Source organism: Canis aureus, chromosome 22 (genome assembly GCF_053574225.1).
Source record: "Canis aureus isolate CA01 chromosome 22, VMU_Caureus_v.1.0, whole genome shotgun sequence".
Taxonomy (NCBI): domain Eukaryota; kingdom Metazoa; phylum Chordata; class Mammalia; order Carnivora; family Canidae; genus Canis; species Canis aureus.
In genome coordinates this window covers 21371559-21397024 of record NC_135632.1, presented here as the reverse complement: position 1 = coordinate 21397024, position 25466 = coordinate 21371559, and the positions used below count along the sequence as shown (strand labels likewise).

General features: G+C 35.8%; 1 protein-coding gene across 10 annotated transcripts in view; it reads left to right on the top strand.

Moving 5' to 3' along the window:
* Positions 1-25466, top strand: part of CEP63 (centrosomal protein 63) — a 63632-nt gene that overhangs the window by 15119 nt on the left and 23047 nt on the right. For all 10 annotated transcript variants that reach the window (XR_013361243.1, XR_013361242.1, XM_077865068.1 and 7 more), the window contains exons 4-9: positions 3988-4083; positions 4946-5068; positions 9381-9494; positions 20987-21220; positions 24030-24169; positions 25000-25137. Coding sequence is in view for 8 of the 10 variants with exons in the window: in XM_077865068.1 (XP_077721194.1) it covers positions 3988-4083; positions 4946-5068; positions 9381-9494; positions 20987-21220; positions 24030-24169; positions 25000-25137 (845 nt within the window). In the remaining 2 variants the exon portion in view is untranslated. The remainder of the gene's footprint in view (positions 1-3987; positions 4084-4945; positions 5069-9380; positions 9495-20986; positions 21221-24029; positions 24170-24999; positions 25138-25466) is intronic.

Here is a 25466-nt window from a genome sequence, read left to right as displayed (position 1 = left end):
TCTTGTTAATTTTCAGTTTTAGCTATTTATCTAATGACTTGCTACTATGAAAGATAAGAGTTTTGCTCTTTTACATATAATTTCCATCTTGTTATCCTGCCAGGATCATAGGCCTTAATTTCTGGTTGGATCGATATTTAGTATTTACATCATTAAGATGGTAAATATTATTCACATCTGGGTCAGATAGTATAATGATAAACTTAATTCTCATACAACTTTTTTTGTTTTCCTGGGAATTAATAATGATCTCATTTTCATTTGCTTTTTAAAAATGTATCTACTACTGATCCTTCCCACACCCCCTGACACAAGTATAAGTCTTCTCTGTGTCTGCAATATATCAGGTAATCTATCCATTTTCTTCTTCTTTTTCTTTTTTTTTTTTTGGAGCCATTCTCAAATAAGGATGGGATGTTCTCTACGTTAGCTAGGTAGCTGTCATTTTGACAGCTCCTTTCACCATTATTCTGGAGTTTCCTATGCTTTTCTCCTTTTTGTCTCTTCTGTCATCTTTATTTATTTCTGTTTTTGGTAGAACATACTTTTGAGATTTTATTTTTTATTATTATTTTTTTCTTTTGAGATTTTATGTGTCTAAAATATCATTATTCTCTTTTTATACCTGATTGAAAGTTTGATTGGCTATAGAATTCTTCAAAGTAAATTTTACTCAGGATGTTTTTAGTTAAATACGAATCTTTCAAATTTTAACATCTGGTAATGACAGACTGGTTAATTTGGACCAGCCCACCCACTGAGACCAACTAAGTAAGTTAGATTAAAAAAAAAAAGTCTGCTTAAGGTAGAGTGCTAAACAAGCTAGTGAAGAATTTACCAGGCCAGGATTTCGGCTGACTAGAGGTTGAGGGAGGAGCCCACAGCCTGGGGCAATTATTAGCTGAAATTAGAGAAGATAGCTCAGAGGATAGCTGAATGGGGTTTTTAATAACTTCAAGATGCTAAGAGAATAAAAAGTTTGGTGTCCAAGGCAGCTCTGAACCCCTCCTCACTTTAGATTAGGACCCTAAAAGGCAGTACCCTAGGAGGAAGTATGGGCTGGATTTAGAACAGGCTTCTTGAAATTGCCACTTAGCCACACACATTTAAATATCTGAAATCAGTTTGAGGTGATCCTAGAGTGCTGTTTTCCCCAGGCATCTCCAAAGTGCTAAGGTTTTTAGGAATCTGGAAAAAGCAAACTTAAATTTTCTCCAAAGGGAAAAAAAACCCCACCATTCTGGGGCTTAAGTTATGTCTTCAAATAATTTTGCAAATTATGTCCTTGATACCCACTCAGGATGTAACCCCTGACACACAGGAAGAAAGCAACAAGAATATGAAAAAGCAGAAGCAATAGAAGATAGACACAGATCCGTGGCAAATCTAGATATTGGCATTACCGTGCTCTGACTTTGCAATAGCTATGTTCACTGTGGTCAAGGAGATAAAAAATAAGATTAAGCACTTCAAGAAAGAATTGAAAACTCTTAAAAAAATAAAATGAGTGGAAATTATATCAAAAAGTAAAATAACTGAAATTAGGGCCTTAAAGATTAGGGGATAATTAGTGAACTTGAAGATAGGACAGAAGAAAATATTTAGAATAAAGCATGGACAAATGATGGAAAATATAGAGGATAAGAGAAAGAAGATGAGTGAGAAGGTTTAATATAAGTGTTTTGGGATTCCCTCAAGGAGAAAAACAGCGTGCTAATGGGCAGAAGCAATATTTGAAGATAAGATTTTGCCAAAAATGAGGAAGGCCATGTATTTAAGAAGTCTGAGAATCTCAAGTGAGATTAATAAAAAGTATTTACCTAGGTTGAAAACTAAAAACAAAGAGGAAGTCTGAAAAATGATCAAGAAAATAAGGATTATTTAACAAGAAGAAAAGACAGATTATCTACAAACAGTTCTAAACAGCTGACTTGTAAGCTAAAATAGTGAAAAGCCAGAAGATACTAGAATGATCCTTACAAAGAAATGATTTTATTTTCCCTTGCCAAACCATCTAGAGTTAAGATGAAATAAAGACATTTCAGATCAATAAAAATTGAGAGAATTTGTCATTGATAGACCCACACCAAGGAAATACTAAATGTTCTTCGGACAGAAAGAAAGTGATCTCAGATGGAAGCTCAAGAGGGAGGAAGAAATGAAAGGCAACAGTAGATATTTGGGTAAATCTAAATGAATAATGACTCTATATAACAACAGTAGCCTTTTCAGTTTAACATATATGTAGAATTATAATGGCATTTACATGGTTGGGGGATAAATGGAATTAATCATTTTCAAAGAAGGCAAGAAAAGAGAGAAAATGGATAATAGAGCTTATTAAGTACACATTGCTTTTAATAGCATGATAGATTTAAATCCTGATGGATGTTTCCCTGCCATCTAAAAGTTCGCCTTACACCACTTTGCTTTTACCAAAGACTTTATATTAGTACCTGTTTTTACCAGCTGAAAGAAATCTGAAGAGGATTTTTACTTTTATGAAGTGATCGTTGCTTCTTGTAGCCATTTTGAGTTGCAAAAGGTTTCATAGGAACACTCTACTTTCAGATAATGGGGGGAACTTTGTAGGTCCATTAAATGTAATTGCATACAATGACCTAATTAAAAGGTGAAAATTGCCCAACTGGGTAAAAATAACTAAACTCTCAATTATTTAGTGTTTAGAAAGATACAGCAAAATTGGATTGTTCTTATAAGAATTGTGTGGCTTTTTTCACCGAGATAAAACATATTAGCTTTACGTGTAAAATGTAATGACTCAGTATTTGTATATATTGTGAAGGATCACCACAATAAGTGTACTTACCATCTGCCACCCTATGTCCTTACAAAACTTTTGTTTGTGTGATGAGGACTTTTTTTCCCCGAAGATTTAAACACCTCTATTTTCTTCTTTATTGATATTGCCTACTAGAATATGAGTATCTAAGGTATTTGGTGATTGATGTTTTTATTTTAAATTAATACATACAATATTAGCTTCAAGTATACAACATCTTGATTTGATATTTATATACATTGTGAAATGCTGATAAGTGTAGTCACCATACAATGTTATTATAGTATTATTGACTATGTTCTCTATGTTGTACTTTTTATCCTTGAGAGTTATTTATTTTGTAATTGAAAGTTTGTAGCTCTTAATTCCCTTCATCTATTTTGCCCATCCCCCTGCCTTCCTCACTTTGGGCAACTGCAGGTTCTCTATTTATGAATCTGTTTCTGTTTTGTTTTGTGTTTTAGATTCCATATATAGGTGAGTGATGAGAACCTTTAAGATCTGTTTTTTTTGTTTGTTTTGTTTCTGAAATTACCTTTATATATTGTGATTATTACCTTGTGTTCTCCATTCTACCTGTCCCTCCTCACTTATTAATAGATGAAATTCTAATCAGTTATGGAGAGACATAGAGAGTGATGGATATTGATGGAGGTGAGGATTGGTCATGAACCAGCTGTGGCTGGTATCAAACTTTTGAAAAATAGGTTAAGATAATGTCCTTACTCTGGTCGGTAGAACTGATTTCTCTGAAATGAGGTAAATGGTAAAGCAGTTTCAAGTCTCCTACTGTGTTTCCATCTGACATTACTATTCTGTACTTTGATTTATATAACTTTTTCTTGAAGTCTCACTGACTTTAGTTCAATATTTTTAGTTTCCAAGGTTGTTATAACTTTGTATGTCTTAATTTCCTATGAGTTTTTTTTTTAATAAAATATATTCGGGAAAATAAATCAAACAGAGCAAGTTTTCATCTAAACCTAGAAGTTTTAGAAAGGTTGTGTTTTCTATTTTTTGGCAGTTATGAATTATTAAATAATTAGATGTTTGACTTCCTAAGAAGTGGGATATTGCCATGTACAGTTGAGAACTTGTTTTTACAGATAAGTACAAAGGTTATTTCCTATTTTTATGTTGTTTCAATGCCAATAATGAAAAATACTACCTCTTTTGGCTTCTAGGTTGTAATGTTGCGTCAGCAGATAGAAGAACATGAAAAAGTCAAACAAGAGATGGCCACGGACTATAAGCAGGAGTTGAAGAAAGTACACGAAGAAGTGAGGTTTTAATTTTACTATGTGTTGTATAATTCTGTCTCTTAAACCCTTAGAGTTCTGTTAATGGGCCCATTTCTACTTAATAAAGTGGGAAGTATATATTCCATGGGAGGTACAGGAGTAGAAAGCTATTTTTCTGTTCTTTAAATTCAGGCAAAGAGTCTTGTCTAATTATATGTTTGGTATTATCTAAACAGGGAGTCCAAAATGTGTTTCTCAGTTGAGTACCTGAAAGAAATAAAACTATTTTTGTGTAATGCTGGGAAATATTGATACCAGTAACCTATATTAAATATTTTAATGTTTGAGTTAAATCAGTGACTAGATTTTAAATATTGGAGAGTCCAAAGTATTCAGAAGAGTTTGGGGATAAGAAAAGTAAGAAAATTCTAGTGATTGAGTGTTATTCTTCAGATTGGGGAAAAAAAAAACCCCTGCTCTTACTTTTATTTAATTCCAAAGTACTCTTCTTCTGCTTACTGAATATCAGTGTTCCATGGGAGAATGGCACAAGAACCTGGGCCTAGAGTAGAGGAGGTTTTTTTTTTTTTTTTTCTGTTTATATCATGGGTGTGGTTTATGGGGTCCTTTAGTGCAAGGCTATTAGAATAAAAATTAAAGTTTTGTTTAAAAAATATTTTTCCCTTAATTTTTTTCTTTGATGCAATATCTTTCTCTTCTGGTGTTTATTTTTTATCTGCAGGTATGAGTTGTTCTGTTTTTAATGTATAAATCTGACATGCTCAGTCTGTTTTCAGTAGTACTGTTTAGCACTGCTCTTGCTTTCATGATAACCAATTTGTTCCACTACTACTGTTTACAAATTCTTAAATTTTAAGTCTAGAAATAACTGTGTCTACAGTTAGGCAGACTGAAGAGAAGCTATGAAAAACTACAGAGAAAGCATATAAGGGACTTCAGAGGAAATGCCAAAAATCACAGGGAAGATCGGTCTGAAATTGAGAGGTTAACTGGAAAAATAGAGGTATGTGCATAGTAATAATTTCTTCAGCATGGTCGTCAGCCTTCCTTAGGAAGGTGCTGTTTCTAATAGTACTAGTTCTGAAACCAATTTTCTGCCATCTCCACTGCCGTGGAGCTATTTCAGAGGCACATCCTGTCCTCACTTGGTCTTCTGTGATTGGTGGGCTTACTAGCTATCGTTAGTGCTCAGTAGGGCACTTTGAGGACATTTAAAAATATATGGAGACATTGGTTTGGTTGTTCAGATGACAGAGTGAAGCTGGTGTTTAGGAGACAGGAAGTAGGGACATTAAACATGCCCAGGGCCATTCCACACAGGAGGAATTACTGTACCCCAAATGCCAGTGTTGAGAAACAATGAGAAACATTGACCACCAGTTACCAGTGGTCAGTGTCCTTGTCCTATTTATCACCTGATAGAGTAGAGGCTCAGTCAGTGTTGAAAGTAGATGGCTTTTTGTACAGAATACTGTGCATATCAGATTGTTTATCCTCAGTTTCCATTTAGACATAGTAAGCCCTCTTTGCTGACTTCGTTTTTACTAAGGCTGAGTAACTGTGGTTATTGTGCATGTTGATTCCTGAAGGATTTAAGGGAGGTGGCGAGTCAACAGTGCCAAAGATCGATGAAACAGTGGCGCAAAGCTATCACCCTTTTCCCTTGTATCTGCTGTTCCCCATCTCTGTCTATGCCGTTGGTTCTCCAGTGTACCTGAGAATCATGAAGGTCCTCTTCAAGCTGTCAGAGATTCTACTCCAGTATTATGACATGGGACCTAGAAGTTAGTGTTTCAGTGTTTTATCTACCTTCGTTGTCTGATTGTAATTTGAGAAATGTTCACCATCTCTCTATGATTGCTTACAATTTGTCTACTTAGAGTGACCTTTCACCCACAAAAATGCCATTATTACTACTTAGAATTGTAATTTCTATGTTTAATGTTCTTTTACATCTTAATGTTTTTATATATTTGAAGAGCTTAGACTCAGAGGACTATGTAGATATAGATACTGCTTCCTCTCCAGCCATCTTCAGTGATACCTGGATTTTTTTCTCCCATGCCCCTCATCTTCCTCTTGCTATTCATTACCATTCTCTTTTCTTTCTACCTCAAAACCCCATCTGTGATTTTCATGTCATCAGCCTGTACCTCCAGCCAGTATACACATACAACCAAAGTAACCACCTTCTGATCCCTGGATTACTTCCCTGGCCCAGAAGATTCAGCTCCCAGGGCATTGTTACTTTCTCTAGAGTTACACTTGTCATAATTCTTGAGGGTTTCAGTATCCACAGGATGATACTCATAACACTCTGGTCTTTGAATTCCTTGGTATTCTTTCTTCCATGGACCTCTTGATCTCCTCCTTGTCTCATCCACCCATTCCCACTGCCATTCTTTGGGTTCCATTATTGCCAAACTTGCAACCTTCCTGGAATCACATTTTTAATCATCTCATTCTTTGACTGCCATCCTTCTCTTTTCAGCTCACTCCCTCCAATCTCAATAATCTCCTGTCAATAATCGTTTGACTCCACCCCCAAGTGATTGAATTCTGCCTCCTTTTCACTGCAGGATGGCTACCTCATGTCCTCACTGTCAGTCCTTACCCAGCTTAAATTCCGTGGTTATGTTCCTTACATTCCCCTTCAGCTCCTGTGTCCCCCTCTTCATCATATTTGCTTGGCAAAACCATAACTAGTTAAATCCAGCTTCCTGCCCTCTCTCTACTTAGCATGTTTGGCAGAATGTGGCTGGAGAAAAACATAATCATGCTGATTGGCTTCATTTTAAATTCATGGCCACTTACGTCAAGGAGTTTCTAGTGCTTCCCAGAATCATGCTACATATCCCCTCACTCTGCTACTTTCCATAATGACTATCTTATACTTTCTCTTTTCTCAAACTTTCAACATTTTTTCTGACATTCTCACCATTGGGTGATGGTGTTGCTTTCCATTTCATTGAGAAAATGGAAGCAATAAAAAGAGAATTTTCACAAACTTCCAACACTGTATCTACCCATCTATTTGCATCTGTGCCCATCTACTCTGCCTTTGTGCTAGTGGAATTGTCCATAGTCTCCACGGCCCCTACCCAAGACATGGTTCCAATGATTCTTCTCTTCTGCTTCCTCCCTTCCTCCCTACTGGATGTTTTCCACCACCATCTAGATTTCTCCCCTCTTAAATATCCTCTCTTGACCTCTCTCTGCCTCTGGATGCTGCCCCATTCCCCACCCCTCCTTCAACTTATAAGTAAACTACATTAGGCATCTGTACCTGTCTCCAGTTCTTTTTTGTCCCCTTTTCTTGCACCCACTCAATAAGGCTTTTGCCTCCTCACTCTATGGAAGCTATTTACATAAGGGTCACCAATGAGTTCCACCTTAAAGCGCTTTCTAGATTTGACTTAGAGAACTAAACCGCACTTTCCTAGGCTTTCTCCTACCTTGTTACCTACACCTTCTCACTCTCTTTTGCTCCCCAACCTTTTAATATTAGAATATACTCAGGGTTGTATTCATTGAACCTCTTCTTTTTTGTATCTGTGCTCATTCCCTTGGTGATATAATTCAGTCTCATAGTTTTTAGCATTGTAAATATATTGATAATTCCACACTTATAATCTAGTATTGTCCTTTTTTGCTACAGAATTTCCACCTGCCTGTTTTCACCTGTTTCACAGTTCCACCTTGATCTCTGAAGCTGTGTCATACTTGACATGTCCAGAATAAACTTCCTGGTTTCCTCTTCCCCATCTCCCAGCACCATTCCTTTTCATTTAATGGCAACTCCATTCCTCAGCTTTTCAAGCTCAAAGCCTTGGAGTGACCCTCAACTTCTCTTTTCTCTACACAGCAGCCAGAATGATTCTGTTGTAGGCCAAAACATGTCCTCTCTTGTACAAAAACCTTCCAGTACCTTCTTTTATTTATTTATTTTTTAAAAATATTTTATTTATTCATTCATGAGAGAGAGAGGCAGAGACACAGGCAGAGGGAGAATGAGGCTCCATGCAGGGAGCCCGATGCGGGACTCGATCCCGGGTCTGCAGGATCACACCCTGGGCCGAAGGCAGACGCTAAACTGCTGAGCCACCCAGGCATCCCTCCAGTGCCTTCTTTTAAAAGCCAAAGTTATCCTGATGACCTACACAGTCTTGCTCCTTGATAACTGACCTTTCTTTACCTACTTTTCCCTTTACTCCATTCAAGCCACACCAGCCTCCTTGCTTCTACTTCAAACATTGGTACTTGCCTTTCCCTTCCCAGAATAGTATAACTTCATCCCCATCTCCCTGGGAGTTTACTTAAATGCCATCCCTTTTTAAAAATTGCAACCCCCAGCTCTGAGCACTCCGTTTTCTTCAAAACAGGTATGATCATCCAGTGTATTATACATTGAATGTGTTGTCTATTGCCAATGGAGTGGGGCTTGACTTTTTGTTTGTTTTGTTAACTGTTGTAGCCCCACCACTTAGAATAGTTCCTGGCATATATAAGAGAATGAATGAGTGAGTGACTATCAGAAAGCTGGTTAACAGTGATTACCCCATACTAGCATGAGATTGCTGGAGTTGAGGGTCCTGGAGGACAATGATAGAAATTCCTTTGATTTACTCCATTTTTATAAATTTGGGCTCATTTTCTTATTGACTTGAAGTGATCCATCATTCATTTTTACTATTTGGCATTGGGTGACAAAAGTCTGTTAGAATTTAGTACAGATCTCCCCTTGTTATTCAAGTCTTTGTAGTTCTTCTGTTGAGATAGTAAAAATTTGTATATCAAAAAGTACTACATTATATGAATCTATTTGTTCCTGAATTTCAGATACTGAGAGGTAAGACTTGGGCTACCCAGGCACTCATCTGAACATTTTTTTGATCTGTTCAATTTCCGGGTTTGGATATCAAGAATTTGGGTAGTGGGATCTCCCCATAATCATATTTTGAAATTTTAAAATGTTCTTGTAAGATCAGTTTCCTGAAAAATCACTAAAAATGATAACCTTTAGGTGGCAGCAAATCTATGAAAATCATCACGAACCCAGGATTTAGCATCTGTGTTGCATACTCTTCACCATTAGGGTGTTAAATTTAGAAAGACAGATATCCAGAGGCACAGTGTGTTAGGAATTTAGTATTGCTCTACAGTTCTATCGGCTAAGTGAGTAATGGGGCTCCTGCTGGGGAGAAAGTTGCGTGTGTACCCAGGGAGGAGGGGGAAAATAAGAGTAAAAGTGAATCTAGGAGCAGGGACAGCCAGGGGAAGCACTTACAAGTTAAGTACTTTAATTGCCTCTTCAGGAATTTCGTCAGAAATCACTGGACTGGGAGAAGCAACGCTTGATTTATCAGCAACAGGTGTCTTCTCTAGAGGCACAGAGGAAGGCTTTGGCTGAACAGTCAGAGATAATTCAGGTAGGTGTAAGCCATTTTAAAATAACAAGAGGCAGAGAAGTCTTGATGGCAATGATGCTAGCTTAGTGTAGTGCACGTGTGCTCATTCATGTCTCCGCGTGTCTTCGTGCCATGTGCTCCTTTGCTTGCTTGCTCCTGCCCTTGAGCTCTGTCTCACCCTCTCTGTCTTGCATTCTCCGGCTCACTCCGTGCTCACCCATGTCAGTCTCCTGAATTTGGTCTTCCCTTTTTCTCCCCTTCTGTCCCTCCTTTCTCTCTTTCTGCCTGTGTTCTCTCTCTGTCTGCTTTCCCATTTCTTTGGGTCTCTGGCTTACTCGTCTGGCTGTTTCGGGCTCTTGCCTTGGCTCCACTTCATGTCTCGCTCCATTTCTAGTAGCTGGGGTACCTTGGCCGAGATGCCTCAGCCAGGGAGCTTCAACCCGGCTGCCTGTTTGCTTATAGATTCCAAGAGTTTCACACTGCATTGATGTGCATACTAACTAAAAGCAGTATCTTAGTGGCAACAGAAGCACTTTAGAACTCTAGTAAAAATCTTTTTTTAAAATGAACTAGTTACTAGTTTTTAAGCAGACTTAAGCAGAACCAAAAAATAGCTATCTAATTTGGGGATGTTTCTTCTTGGATACTCTGTTTGCCTTTTCAATGAAAAACCAAGAACATAAAAGGAAAGGAACGTAGAAGGGAATAAATATTTGAGACCATCTATGGTGTGCTAGACACAGGCTCAATACTTCTTCTAGACTGCAGTTCTCTAGAATATGTAGTTTTATGTTGTCTGTTTAATATCATGATAATCTGTCAAGGCTAGTAGTTATCTCAGTTTTATAGAATGAAGGAATTACTGGATAAGTTAAAAGAGCTGACAGGAGGCTTTAAAAAATGTTTTTCAGAAACAATCTGCATCATTTGCTGCTTTAACTCTCAGTAATGTTTTGACTTGTAATCATTCCCCTGAAATATCAGCTGGCTGATAAAGTACTGCGAATGGCTCTGCTATGAGTGACTCCACTCAGGATGGTCAGGAGGGGCCCATAGCAACCTCAAGGAAGAAAATTATTTACTAGGCTACACCGAGCTATGCAGTCAGAGTGGGCCAATAAAATCCTAGATGTCTAGACTACAGTTTTTTGACCTGAATGCTAAAGCACTATGCAAACATAAATAGCTATAAGATATTGTTGTATTCTAATTGTAGTCTTCAGATTGGAAGAAAAAGGAAATCAAGTCCTACTTTTCAGTTCTCAATTACTCATCTGTCGAGTGTGCTTATTATTGATTGCAAATCCTGTTTTCAAATTACTATTGTGATTACTCTGCATAATTAAACTTCATTGTTAGTAAAAGTGAGATTTTTATTTACCATAATTCAGCTAGGCCAGAATAAGAAGCCTTTAAAAAGCCAACATTTGTTTTCCCTACTAAGGGCATTTGAATTATTCTTCTGATAGTTTGTTTAAAACTACTCTGCCGCTTAACTCAAAAAATATTACTGGCAATATATTTCTCTTTCTCCCTTAGCAAACTAAACAAAATTAAATCTTTCTGTGGTTTAGTATGTAGCAGTATTATATAATCATCATTAAAAAAAAAAACCTTAAAATAAATTTCTGTATGGTTGTTACCCAGCATTAATAGATACCATCATTTTGCTGGTCTTTTTTTTTTTTTTTTTTTTTTGTGGTAGAAATCACAGTAAAATTTACCATCTTAACCATTTTTAAGAGTTTAATATAGTAATCTTACTATATGCAGGTTATTGTGTCACAGTAATGTAATTATATGCATATTGTTGTGTAACAGAGCTCTAGAAATTGTTCCATTTGCAAAAGTAAGACTTTACTGATTGAACAACTCATTTTGCCAGTCTTGTTTCATCCTTCACCACTTTTTACCTTTGGCTGGAATATTACAAAGCAAATCACAGAAATTGTCATATTTCCCAACAGATAAGGACCTTTAAAAATTATAATATACCAATATAACATTAACGGAGTAATTTATTACTAGAACTTAATATTCAGTCTGTTCAGACTTCCCCAGTTGTCTGAAATTATGTCTTTTTACAGTTGATGTTCAAGTTGGAATCTAGTCAAGGTTGCTACATCACATTTTGGTGATATGTAAGTCACCATTCAACAGTTAAGGGAGAAGATCTGGGAGAGAGGATAAATGGATATCAGCATCCACACTTCCACCCCATTTTTAAGAACTCAATATAAACTTCTTTCTTATATATATTTTAACATCTGAAAGTGGAGTTCACAATAACTTCTCAATTTTTGAGTCCTGTGCTTACTCAGGTTTCTTTCTTTTAGTCAGCTATTAAAGTTATAGAATACATGTTCATTTTAGAAAAATGAGAAATTGTCAGTGAGACAGGAATTAAATGAAATCACCCCTAATTCCATCATTTAGAGATTTATCGTGATTAACATTTTGGTGTAAATTTCTTCCAACTTTTTCTATGCTTCTGTGCAATGTAATTGCAGTCATGTACATTTATTAGGAAAACACTGTTGTATGGGGGGAGAGAATATGTATATTCGGTTTTTAGATTCCACATACAAGTGAAATTATACAGTATTTATCTGACTTATTTCACTAAGTATAATGCCTTCTGAGTTCATGCATGTTGTCACAAGTGGCAAGATTTCATTCTTTTTTTTATGGCAGAATTATATTCCATCATAATAGAATATAAATACACACCAGCACCCGTACATCACATCTTCTTTATCCATTTATCTGTTAATGGACACTTGTTGTTTCCATATCTTGGCTATTGTAAGCAGTGAGGCAGTGAACATAGGGGTGTGGATATCTCTTTGAGTTGGCATTTTTGTTTTCTTCAAATAAATACCCAGAGGTGGGATTAGTGGATCATATGGTAGTTCTATTTTTAATTTTTTCAGGTGCCTCCAGACTGTTTTCTGTAGTGGCTGCACCAATTTACATTCCTACCAACATTGTATAAGGTCTCCCTTTTCTCTACATCCTCACCAACACTTTTGCTTTTTTGTCTTTTTGATACTGGCCATTCTGAAAGATGTGAGGTATTATGTCATTATGGTTCCAATTTGCATTTCCCTGATGATGAGTAATGCTGAGCTTCTTTTTATGTGTCTGTTGGCCATCTGTATATCTTATTTAGAAAAATGTCTGTTCATGTCTTCTGCCCATTTTTAAATCAGGTTTGTTTTTTTTTTCATATTAAGCTGTATAAGTTCTTTATATATTTTAGATTTTAATCCCTTATAAGATGTATGACTTGCAAGTATCTTTTCCCATTCAGTAAATTGCCTTTTTGTTTTGTTTACAGTTTCTTTTATCATGCAAAACCTTTTTAGTTTTTTTTTTTTTTTTTTTTTTTAAGATTTTACTTATTTATTTAAGAGAGACACACACACACAGAGAGAGGCAGAGACACAGGCAGAGGGAGAAGCAGGTGCCATTCAGGGAGCTCGATGTGGGACACTATCCCCGGACCTGGGATCACGCCCTGAGCTGAAGGCAGATGCTTAACCTGAGCCACCCAGGCATCCCAAAACCTTTTTAGTTTGTTGTAATTCCATTTGTTTATTTTAGCTTTTGTTACCCTTGCCACAGGAGACTGGTCCAAAAAAATATTCCTACGCCTGACTTCAAAGAGTACTTATGTTTTCTTCTAGGAGTTTTATAGTTTCAGTTCTTGGGTTCAAGTGTTTCATCGATTTTGAATTTTGTATATAGTGTAGGACAATGACCTAGCTGCATTCATTTGCATGTAGCTGCCTAGTTTTCCCATTGTTTGTTGAAGAGACTGTTTTACCCCATTGTTGATTCTTGCCTCCTTTGTTATAGATTAATTGACCATATAAGTGTGGATTTATTTCTGATCTTTATTCTTGTCCATTTATTTATGTATCTGTTTTCATACCAGTACCATACTATGTTAATTACTATAGCTGTGTGATATAGTTTGAAATTAGGGGGCATGATACCTCCAGTTTTGTTCTTTCTCAGTATTGCTTTGGCTACTTGAGATCTTTTGTTGTTCCATACAAACATTAGAATTTTTTGTTATAGCTCTGTGGAAAATGCCTTTGATATTTTGACAGGTATTGAATTTGTAGATTGCTTTGGGTAGTATAGGCATTTTACCTATTAATTCTTTCAGTTCATGAGCACGGAATATCTGTTTATTTGTGTTGTCTTCACTTTCTTTCATCAGTGTCTTATGGTTTTCAGTGGACAGCTCTTTTATCTCTTCGGTTAAATTTATTCTTAGGTCTTTTATTCTTTTTGATGCAAATGTAACTACAATTATTTTGTAATTGCAATTTTCTGATAGCTCATTATTAGTGTACAGAAATGCACTAATAAGTTAGTATGTTACTTTTGTATCCTGCAACTTTACTGAATTCATTTATTAGTGTAACAGTTTTTTCTGTAGTCTTTAGGGCTTTCTATGTATAATATCATGCCATCTGCAAATTTTCATGGCTTTACTTTTTCCTTTACAATTTTGATGCCCTTTTGTTTCTTCTTCTTGCCTAATTGCTGTGGTGAGGACTTCCAATTCTATGTTGGATAAAGTGGTGAGAATAGGCATCCTTGTCTTATTCCTGATTTGAGGAAAAGCTTTCAGCTTGTTGGGTATGAAGTTAACTTTAGATTTGTCATTTATATCCTTTATTATGTTGAGGTATATTCCTTCTATATTCACTTTGTTAAGGGATTTTATCATAATAGATGTTGAATTGTCAAATGCTTTTTCTGCAAATATAGAGATGATCATATGATTTTTATATTTCATTTTGTGGCGTATCACATTAATTGATTTGCAGATGTTGAACCATCCTTATATTCCTGGAATAAATCCTATTTGATCAGGGTATATGATCCTTTCAATGTATAGTTGAATTCAGTTTGCTGATATTCTGTTGAAGATTTTTTACATCTATGTTCATCAGGGATAATAGCTTACAATTTTCTTTTTCATGGTGTCTTTGGTTTTGATATTAGAGTAATGCTGGCCTCATGAGTTTGGAAGCATTCCTCACTCTTCAGTTATTTTAGAATAATTTGAGAAGGATAGGTATTAACTTTTTTTTAAAGATTTTGAGAGAGAGCACGAGTGGGAGTGGGGTGCATTGGGATCAGTAGACTGCTGAGTGTGGAGCCTGACTTGGGGCTCTATCCCAGGTCCCCAGGATAATGACCTAACAAAAGCCAGATGCTTAACTGACTGAACTACCCAGGTGCCCCAGTACTAACTCTTCTTTAAATGTTTTATAGAATTCATCTGCAAAGCCACCTGGTTTTGGACTTTTATATTTTGGGAGCTTTAAAATTATTGATTCAGTTTCATTACTTGTAATTGTTTGGTTCAGATTTTCTATTTCTGTTTGATTTAGTCTTGGAAAGTTTTGTGTTTCTAGGAATTTATACATTCTAAACATTTTCCAGTTTGTTGGCTTGTAATTGTGGTAGCCTTTTATGATCCTTTGTATTTTTGTGGTGTCTTGTAACTTCTTTTATTTGGTTCTTCTCTCTCTCTCTTTTTTTATCTTACCAATCTGGCTGGAGATTTAACAGTTTTTTTTTATCTTTTCAAAGGACCAGTTTTTAGGTTCATTGATCTTTCTGTTTTTTAAGTCTCTATTTCATTTATTTCCTTTGACCTTTAGTATTTCTTTCTTCTACTAACTCTGGGCTTTGTTCTTCTTTTCCTAGTTCCTTTGTGTGTAAGGTTAGATTGTTCATTTGAGATTTTTATTGTTTTTTGATGTAAGCCTCCATCTTTATCAATTTCCCTCTTAGAACTACTTTTGCTGCATTGTTTCCATTTTCACTTGTCTAAAGGTATTTTTTTCTTTTTAATTTTTTCTTGTTGTTGATCCATTAGTTGTTTATAGCATGTTATTTAGTCTCCATGTATTTGTGTTTTTTCCAGTTTTCTTCTTGTAATCAATTTCTATTTTCATAATGTTGTGGTCAGAAAAGATGCTTGATAAGATTTAAGTCTTACTGAATTTATTATGGTTTTTTTTTTTTGTGGTCTATCATGTGATCTGTCTTAGAGAATGTTCTGTGTGCACTTGAAAAAAATGTGTATTTTGCAGTTTTTGGATGACATGTTTTGTTTATATCTATTAAATCCATCTGGTTTAATGTGTCATTTAAAGCCAGTGTTTCCTTTTGATTTTCTGTCTGGATGATCTTTTCACTGATATAAGTAGGGTGTTAAATTCCCGTACTATTTAATATATTACTGTCAATTTCTCTGTTTATGTCATTTAATATTTTTCTTATTATTTTGATGCACTAGGCACTTTATAACACATTTTATTTGATTTTCATGCTTAAAATTTTCATTTTTAAATATGACAAATCAACAGATGTGTGGTCATAATGATTGCATAGAAGTCCTGTCTACAATTAAATGTACCATAATTATATAATGAATCTCTTATTGTAGAACATTTAGCTTTTTACTTTTTCACTTTTGTAATAGTGCTAAGGTGTGTGTCTTTTTAAACATTGAGGAGTATATGTCCATTTATATTCTTAAGAAATGGCTTTGAAAGTGAAATTGCTGTACCATTGTAGTTGTACATTCAGGAATTTTAATATATATTGTCAAAGTACTCTCCAAACTTATGTTGACACAGACTTTCACCTGCAGTATTCGGGATTGTCCATTTCCTTATGCTTTCCCAATATTAGGCACTATTATTTCTTTTAGTTTCCCCTACTTTTAGGTTCAGCAAATTGGGCTCCAGCCCTTTCCTCCTCACCCTCACCCAGTCTCTTCAGTTATTTATTCTGTACAAGGTAATGTATAAGAGTTTTCCCTTTGGGGGAGCAAAAAAGGTTTATATTGTATTTTAAAAATTTAGAAACATTCACACGCTTGGCAGTTATTCTTGGGGATTTAAATCTATTTGATATCCTCCTTTCACATTATCATAGGAATCTGGTAAAAAGGTTTTGGTTCTTGACACCGGAATCTTGATCTGTAATTTATACAAACACTATTTGTTTCTTTGCCTTTCTCCTTTGAGCATTCCTCTGGCTGTGGTCATTATTAAGCATCTACTTTATGTGGCCACAGTATAGGATTTGGGTCCTGTACAGTATACAGTAAAAGCTTTAATCCATGGCAGATTGACTTCCCAGAGACATTTCCATTTAAATTTCTAAAATAAAATTGGATACTTTCACCTTTTAAAAATGTTTATAATAAGGTGAATTTTTCTTAGATGATTCATGTCCATCTTCAGTATTTAAATGAAATATGTATCTGGATACAGAATTAAAACTTGTGAACACTAGAAAGTTGGGAACTAAAAACCAGGAGAGCTGGGATACATAGCCTAGGAATTATCTAAGTCTGCAGGAACTTTATACTATAGGTCTATGAGATAGTCACTAACCAGTTTTATTCGCATGTACCTCAGTAGATAAATCATTGGAAGAAACTAATTTGAGATACGCTATTATTTGGTTAAGTCTTTCAGCTCAGGGAGTGTGTAAATATTGATGATGGAACCAATCTTTCCTTCAAGCACCTTTTTCCTCAAGAAGCAAAATTCTCCTAATTCCCTCCACCCCAAATTTAACCATTTTGTGATTGGTTTGAATCATCTGAATATGCATGTCTGTAATGTATCTGAAAATACAGAATAATTAACTACATGCATGTAACATGTTCTGGGGTGGGGAGAGAGGACAGTTTGACCTGGAAACTTAAGGAGTTTAGTAATTAAAAAACCCTAATTTGAGCTTCCATGGAAATAAAATAATTCATTATAGTTCCTATTTCCTATGTTGTAAAGAGGAGAGAAATCCAGTTTTCCTGTGTGATGACTCAGATGCAGGTAAACTTCTGCACACGTGGGTAAAATAATGCAGCTGTTTTTGCAGTAGGTGGGCAGCATCTCTTCTCCTGAGGAGTCTCTTTACTTTCTTGATTCTTTTTTACTCCTTCTTCTCAAGATATTTATTGTATAATTTTTTAAGATTTCATTTTTTTTAAAGATTTTATTTATTTATTCATGAGAGACAGAGAGAGACAGAGAGGCAGAGACACAGGCAGAGGGAGAAGCAGGCTCCATGCAGGGAGCCCGATGTGGGACTCCATTCCCATCTTCAGGATCACGCCCTGGGCTGAAGGCGGCGCTAAACCGCTGAGCCACCCAGGCTGTCCCTAGATTTCATTTTTTAAGAGCAGTTTTATGTTTACAACAAGGAGAAGGAGGTACAGAGATTTCCTTTATACTATCATATGTGCATGACCTCTTCTGTTCTCAATATCCCTCACCCGAATGCTACATTTGTTACTAGGGAGGAACCTACACTGACACATGATAGTTTACTTTAGGGTTTACTCTTGGTATTGTATGGTCTATATGGGTTTGTACAAATATATAATGACATATACCCATCATTGTAATAGCATACTGAGTATTTTCACTGCCATAAAATTCCTCTGTACTCTGCCTTTTCATCTCTCTCCTGCCCTACAGCCCCACAATCACTGGTATTTTTAATGTCTCTGTAGTTTTGCCTTTTCCAGAATGTCATATAGTTGGAAGTATAGAACATGTAGTCTTTTCAGATGGGCTTCTTTCCCTTACTAGTATGTATTTAAAGTTCCTTTGTGTCTTTTCATGTCTTGATAGCTCATGTGTTTAGCACTGAATGATATTCCAGTGTTTGGATGTATCACAGTTTATTTATCCACTCACTTACTGAAGGACATCTTGGTTGCTTCCAGATTTTGGCAATTATGAATAAAACTGCTATGAACATAGATGTGCAGGTTTTTGTGAGAACGTAATGTTTTCAATTCCTTTGGGTAAATGGCAAGAAGCACAATTGCTAGATCATATGGTAAGAATATATTCAGTTTTGTAAGAAAACACCAAGTTGTCTTCCAAAATGTCTGTAACATTTTGTATTCATACCAGCAATGTATGAGAGTTCCTGTTGCTCCACATCCTTTCCAGCATTTGGTATCATCACTGTTCCAGATTTTGGTCATTCCAATAGATATATAATTATTGTATTAATTTGCATTTCCCTGATGACATATGATGTAGATCATCTTTTCATATGTTTATTTGCCATCTGTATATCCTTTTTGGTGAGAGGCCTTTTTAGGTCTTTGGCCCATTTTTTAATGGAGTTGTTTTTTTCCTTATTATTGGGTTTTAAGGATTCTTACTGTATTTTGTATAATGGTCCTTTATCAAGTCTATCTTTTGCAGATATTTTCTCCTGGTCCCTGGTTTGTCTTCTCATTCTCTTGATATTGTCTTTCAGAGAGTGAAGTTTTTAATTTTAATCAAGTTAAGCTTGTCAGCTATTTCTTTCAGGACTCATGTCTTTGGTGTTATGTCTAAAGAGGCATTCCTATACCCAGAGTTATCTAGGTTTTCTTCTATGCTATCTCCTAGGAATTTTATAGTTTTGCATTTTACATTTAGGTATATGATCTATTTTGAGTTAATTTTTAAGAAGAGTAGAAGATGTCTAGATTTATTTTTTTGTTTGTGAATGTCCAGTTGTTCCAGCACCATTTGTTGAAGAGACTGTCTTTGTTCCATTGTATTGCCTTTGCTCCTTTGTCAAATATCAGTTGACTCTATTTAATGGGATCCATTTCTGGGCTCTCTGTTCGGTTCTATTAAATTGTTTGTCTTTTCTTTCACCAGTATCATGCTGTTTTGGTAACCATTGATTTATAGTAAATCTTGAAGTCAAATAGCATCAGCCCTCCAACTTTTTTCTTCTTCAATATTATGTTGGCTAATCTGAGTCTTTTGCCTTTCCATATAAACTTTAGAATCAGTTTTTCAATATCCATAAAATGATTTGCTGGGATCTTGTTTGGGATTGTGTTGAATCCATAGATCACATTGGGAAGAACTGACATCTTGACAGTATTGAGTTCTCCTATCCATGAACATGTAGTATCTTTCCATTTATTGAGTGCTTTGATTTTTTTTTTAGTGCTTTGATTTAATTCATTAGAGTTTTATAGTTTCCCTTAAATAGATTCTGTATTTACTTAGTTCTATTCATACTTAAATATTTAATTTATTCAGGCATTAATGTAAATGATACCCTGTTTTTAATTTAAATTCCACATGTTCATTATTGGCATATAGAAAAGTGAGAAGTTTTGTGTATTAACCTTATGTCCTACAAATTTGCTATAATTGCTTATTAATTCCAGGAGAGATGTTTTTCTTTTCTTTTTTAAAGAAGTTTTTATTTTAATTCTAGTTAGTTAACATATAGGGTTTTATTAGTTTCAGGTGTACATTATAGTGATTCAGCAATTCCATACATCATCCAGTGCTCATCACAAGTGTACTTCTTAATCCTCACCACTTATTTAACCCATCCCTCACCCACCTCTCCTCTGGTCACCATCAGTTCTTTATAGTTAAGAGTCTGTTTCTTGGGGCACCTGGGTGGCTCAGTTGGCTAAACATCTGCCTTCGACTCAGGTCATGATCCCAGGGCCCTGCTACATCAGGTTCCCTGCTCAGCAGAGAGCCTGCTTCTCCCTCTTCCTCTGTTGCTCCTCCTGCTTGTGCTCTCTATCTCTGCCAAATAATTTTTTTTTAAAGAGTATGTTTCTTTCTCTTTTTCCCTTTGCTCTTGTTTTGTTTCTTAAATCCACTAATGAGTGAAATCATATGGTATTAATGTTTCTCTGACTACTTCTCATAGCATTATACTCTCTAGCTTCATCCATGTCATTGGAAATGGCACAATTTAATTCCTTTTTATAGGTAATATTCCATTGTGTGTATATATACATATATATCATCTCTTCTTAATCCATTCATCAATTGATGGACACTTGGGCTGCTTCCATATCTTGGCTATTCTAAATAATAATACTATAAACACAGGAGTGCATGCGTCCCTTTGAATTAGTGCTTTTGTATTTATTGGGTAAATGGTCAGTAGTGGGATCACTAGAAGGTAGGATGCTATTTTTAACTTTTGAGCAACTTTGCAAGAGAGTTATTTGTTGCTGTTCATTCGATTTTCTACATAGATGATCATGTTATCCTTGAGCAAAGAGCACTTTATGTCTTCCTTCCCAATCTGTATACCTCTTGTTTCCTTTTCTTGCCTTATTGCATTAGGGAGGACATGCAGTTGATACTGAAAAGAAGTAGTGAAAGGGGATATGTTTGCCTTGTACCTGATCTTAGTGAGAAAGCTTTGGGTTTCTCACTATTAAATATGATGTTAGCTGTACAGATTTTTTAGGTCATCTTTAGCAAGTTGAGAAAGTTCCCTTCTAGTCCCAGTCCTTATCATGAGAGGCTTTTTTGTTTCTTTGGGTCATGAGTGGGTTATTATAAATGAGCCAATGCTTTACATTTTTATGGAAGTAAAACTCAGTTTTATTTTAGTCTTCCTTATTCATAAATTGTCCTTTTAGAATTTCACTTCTATCTATTGGTAATCTGTGTTTCTAGGCTCAGCTTGCCAATCGGAAACAGAAATTAGAGTCTGTGGAGCTGTCCAGCCAGTCGGAGATTCAGCACCTGAGCAGTAAGCTGGAGCGGGCCAATGACACTATCTGTGCCAATGAGTTGGAAATAGAGCGCCTTACCATGAGGGTCAATGACTTGGTTGGAACGAATATGACTGTTATGCAAGAGCAGCGGCAAAAAGAAGAAAAATTGAGGGAATCTGAAAAACTGTTAGAGGTTTGTTTTAAAATTACTATAGCTGGGGAAATGTGTATACGCACGTTTTTAAGAAAAAATAATTAGCCCAAAGTCCATCAACTGAATGGATAAAGATGTTGTATATATATACAGTGGAATATTACTCAGCCATCAAAAAGATGAAATTGTGCCATTTGCAATGACTTGAATGAAACTAGAGTGTATTATGCTAAGCGGAATAAGTGAGAGAAAGACAATTACCATGATTTCACTCATATATGGAAATGAAGAAACAAAACACATTGAACATGGCGGGGGGGGAAGCAGAAGGAGGAAGACCATAAGAAATTCCTAAAGATAGAGAACAAACTGAGGGTTGCGGGAGGGGAAGAGTGGGTGGTGGGAAGGGATAATTAGGTGATGGGCATTAAGGAACTTATGATGCTCACTGTGTGTTATATGTAAGTGATGAATCACTGAAATCTACTCCTGAAACTAATATTACACTATAATGTTAACTAACTAGGATTTTTTAAAATTTATTTTTATTAGCTTCAGAGGTATATATTATATATACACACACATACAACAACAGTGTTCAATAGTTCCCCTTTCTTTGCATCCTTACCAATATCTGTCATTTCCGACCTTGTTAATTTTTACCATTCTGACTAGCGTGAAGTGGTATCTCATTGTGGTTTTGATTTGTAGTTCTCTGATGCCAAGTGATGTGAAACATTTTTTCATGTATCTGTTGGCCATTTGGAGAAATGCCTGTTCATGTCTTCTTTTCATTTCTTGCTTAGGTTTTTTGTTTTTTGGGTGTTGAGTTTGATAAGTTCTTTATGGATTTGATTACTAGCCCTTTATCTGATAAGACATTTGCAAATATCTTATCCCATTCTGTGAGTTGTCTTTTGGTTTTGTCGAATGTTTCCTTTGTTGTGCAAAAGCCTTTTTTTCTTGATGAAGTCCTTATAGTTCATTTTTGCCTTTGTTTTCCTTGCCTTTGGAGATGTGTCTAGCAAGAAGTTACTATGGCTTGGAAGTTCCTTTGGTCATAGAGGTTGCTGCTTGTGGTGTTCTCTAGAATTTTGGTGGTTTCCTGTCTCACATTTAGGTCTTTCATCCATTTTGAGTCTATTTTTTGTGTATGGTATAAGGAAATGATCTAGTTTCATTCTTCTACATGTGGCTGTCCAGTTTTTCCAGCATTATTTACTGAACAGACTGTCTTTTTACCACTGGATAGTTTTTCCTGCTTTGTCAAAAGTTAGTTGACCATAGAGTTGAGAGTCCATTTCTGGGTTCTCTATTCTGTTCTACTGATCTGTGTCTGCTTTTGTGTCAGTACCATACTGTCTTGATGGTTTGAGCCTTGTATTAGAACTTGAAGTCCGGGATTGTGATGCCACCAGCTTTGATTTTCTTTTTCAACATTACTTTGGCTCTTCAGGGTCTTTTCTGATTCCATATAAATTTTAGGATTACTTCTTCTAGCTCTGTGAAAAAAGTTGATGGTACTTTGATGGGGATTGCATTGAATGTGTAAATTGCTCTATATAGCATAGACATTTTAACAATATTTGTTCTTCGAATTCATGAGCATGGGATGTTTTTCTATTTCTTTGTGTTTTCCTCAATTTCTCTATGAGTATTCTATAGTTTTCTGAGTACAGATCCTTTGCCTCTTTGGTTAGGTTTATTCCTAGGTATCTTACGGTTTTTGATGCAATTGTAAATGGGATTGATCAACTCTTTAATTTCTGTTTCTTCTGTCTCATTGTTAGTGTATAGAAATGCAACTGATTTCTGTGCCTTGATTTTATATCCTGCCAAGTTGCTGAATTCCTGTATGAGTTCTATCAATTTTGGGTTTTTCACATAGGGTATCATATCATCTGTGAAGAGTGTGAGTGTGATATCTTCTTTGCCAGTTTAGATGCCTTTTATTTCTTTTTATTGTCTGATTGCTGAGGCTAGGACTTCCAGTACTGTGTTGGATAGTGGACATCCAGGCCATGTTCTTGGCCTTAGGGGAAAAGTTCTCAGTTTTTCCCCATGGAGAATGATATTCACCATGGGCTTTTCATATCATTGTGTTTTGATTTGTATTTCACTGATGCCGAGTGATGTTGAGCATTTTTTCATGTATCTGTTGGACATTTGTATGTCTTCTTTGGAGAAATGCCTGTTCATGTCTTCTGCCCATTTCTTGCCTGGATTTTTTGTTTTTTGGGTGTTGAGTTTGATAAATTCTTTATGTATTTGGGTTACTAGCCCTTTATTTAATAAGAGATTTGCAAATATTTTCCCCCATTCTGTAGGTTGCCTTTTAGTTTTGCTGTTTCCTTTGCTGTGCAAGCTCTTTATCTTGATGAAGTCCTTATAGTTCATATTTGTCTTTGTTTCCCTTGCCTTTGGAAATGTGTCTAGCAAAAGGTTACTGTGGCCAGGGTCAAAGAGGTTGCTGCTTGTGTTCTCTTCTAGGATTTTGATGGATTCTTGTCTCTCATTTAGGTCTTTTATCCATTTTGAGTCTATTTTTGTGTATGGCATAAGAAAGTGGTCCAGTTTCATTCTTCTATATGTGACTGTACAATTTTCCCAACACTGTTTGTTAACTAACTAGAATTTAAATAAGAACTTAAAAAAAATTAACCTAGAACCCAGTTCAAGAATCCATGGTTTCTTTTCTACTCTGTAGCTAATGGATCAGACATTGATAGCCTTATTAACAATAAGGGTTCTGTACCTTGTACCTGTTAGACTTGACTCCCTGGCTTCCTATTCTCATGAAATGGAAACATTGTAAATGACATCTGACTTTTTTCTGAGTATTTTTTAGATTCTGCAGGAAGAAAAGAGAGAATTAAAAGCAACTCTTCAGTCTCAAGAAAATTTCATGCATGAGGAAAGAATGCAAAAGGAGAAGCTACAAGCAAAGTTAAAGCCAGCTGACACTCAACACTCAGTAGAGGCCATAAGGTATATTTAATCTTAAATATTAATTGTAGCCACCTGGTGGTTTGGCATTGAGCACCAGTTTTAGTATTACATATTCATAATTTTGTGTTTGATCATGTTATGGGTTTTCTTATTCGGTTTTAATTTCTGAGTTAAATTTTTATGGTTTTATAAAATTTTGTGTGATTTGGGGTTTTTTTTTTTTTTGGCTCCAATTTGGGTCCCTAACCAAAAGACTGTAAAAATAGAAACCAGTTGGTCAAATCTATACCCTTGGTGAAACTTCAAATGTGAAAGGATTTGGAATCCATGTCTCGTGGAAGGTCTCTGTTTCTTGGTAGAATAGGTCATGATTAGTAACTGCTTATCAACATCATTAAAAACCAGCTATCGAAATGGCTAATTTTTAAAAAAATCCTAAAACACATTTTGTTCCTATGTGTGAATTATTTCCGTGAGGTTTGTAGTGGAAAGTAATAGAAGGAGCTATGCTCCTTTTGTTTGATTTAGGTCTGGTACGCGTTTCTATTCTTGCCAGAACTTTTCTGTAACTTTTCAGTTTCTTTGGCTCAAGGTATCGAGTGGAAACAAAAGTTTTGTCATTTTGTCTTTTTCCCTTGAAAAATGGGCCAAATCCTAGTTGAGAAAGGAGTAAACTGCTGCTGACTTTTTTGAGAAGCATCATTTCTTCAGCTCTTTAGTCTAAGTGTTCTTTTCATGAAGCAGGAGACAAGCTGAAGAGTTCCAAAGAGTTTCATTACCAAAAACAATAGGAAAATATGAACTAATTGTGCATTGTTTTATTTGCAAAGATCAGAGGCCTTTAACCATCCTCCTCTGTCCTTTTTTAGGTCACTGCAGGAGTCACAGACAGCACAGAGGTACACCTCACAAGGACAGGGGGACTTAGGCAATGTGCTGTCCCAGCTGGATTTCACCCACAGTAGTGAAGAACTTCTGCAGGCAGAAGTGACTCGTTTGGAAGGCAGGTAGATAATTACATGCCCATTTCAAGAATGTTCAAGTTGTTAAAAATTATTTTTGATCATCATATTGATAAAGTAAACTAATGTAACAGTCTTAGGGAAGGGGTGCCTGGGTGTCTCATTGGTTAAGCATCTGACTTTTTTTTTTTAAAGATTTTATTTAGTTATTTATGAGAGACACAGAGAGAGGAAGAGACAAGGAAGAGACTCCTTGCAGGGAGCCCGTTATGGGACTTGATCCCAGGATTCCGGATCACGTCCTGAACCAAAGGCCAGATGCTCAACCACTGAGCCACCCAGGCTCCCAGCATCTGACTCTTGATTTCGGCTCA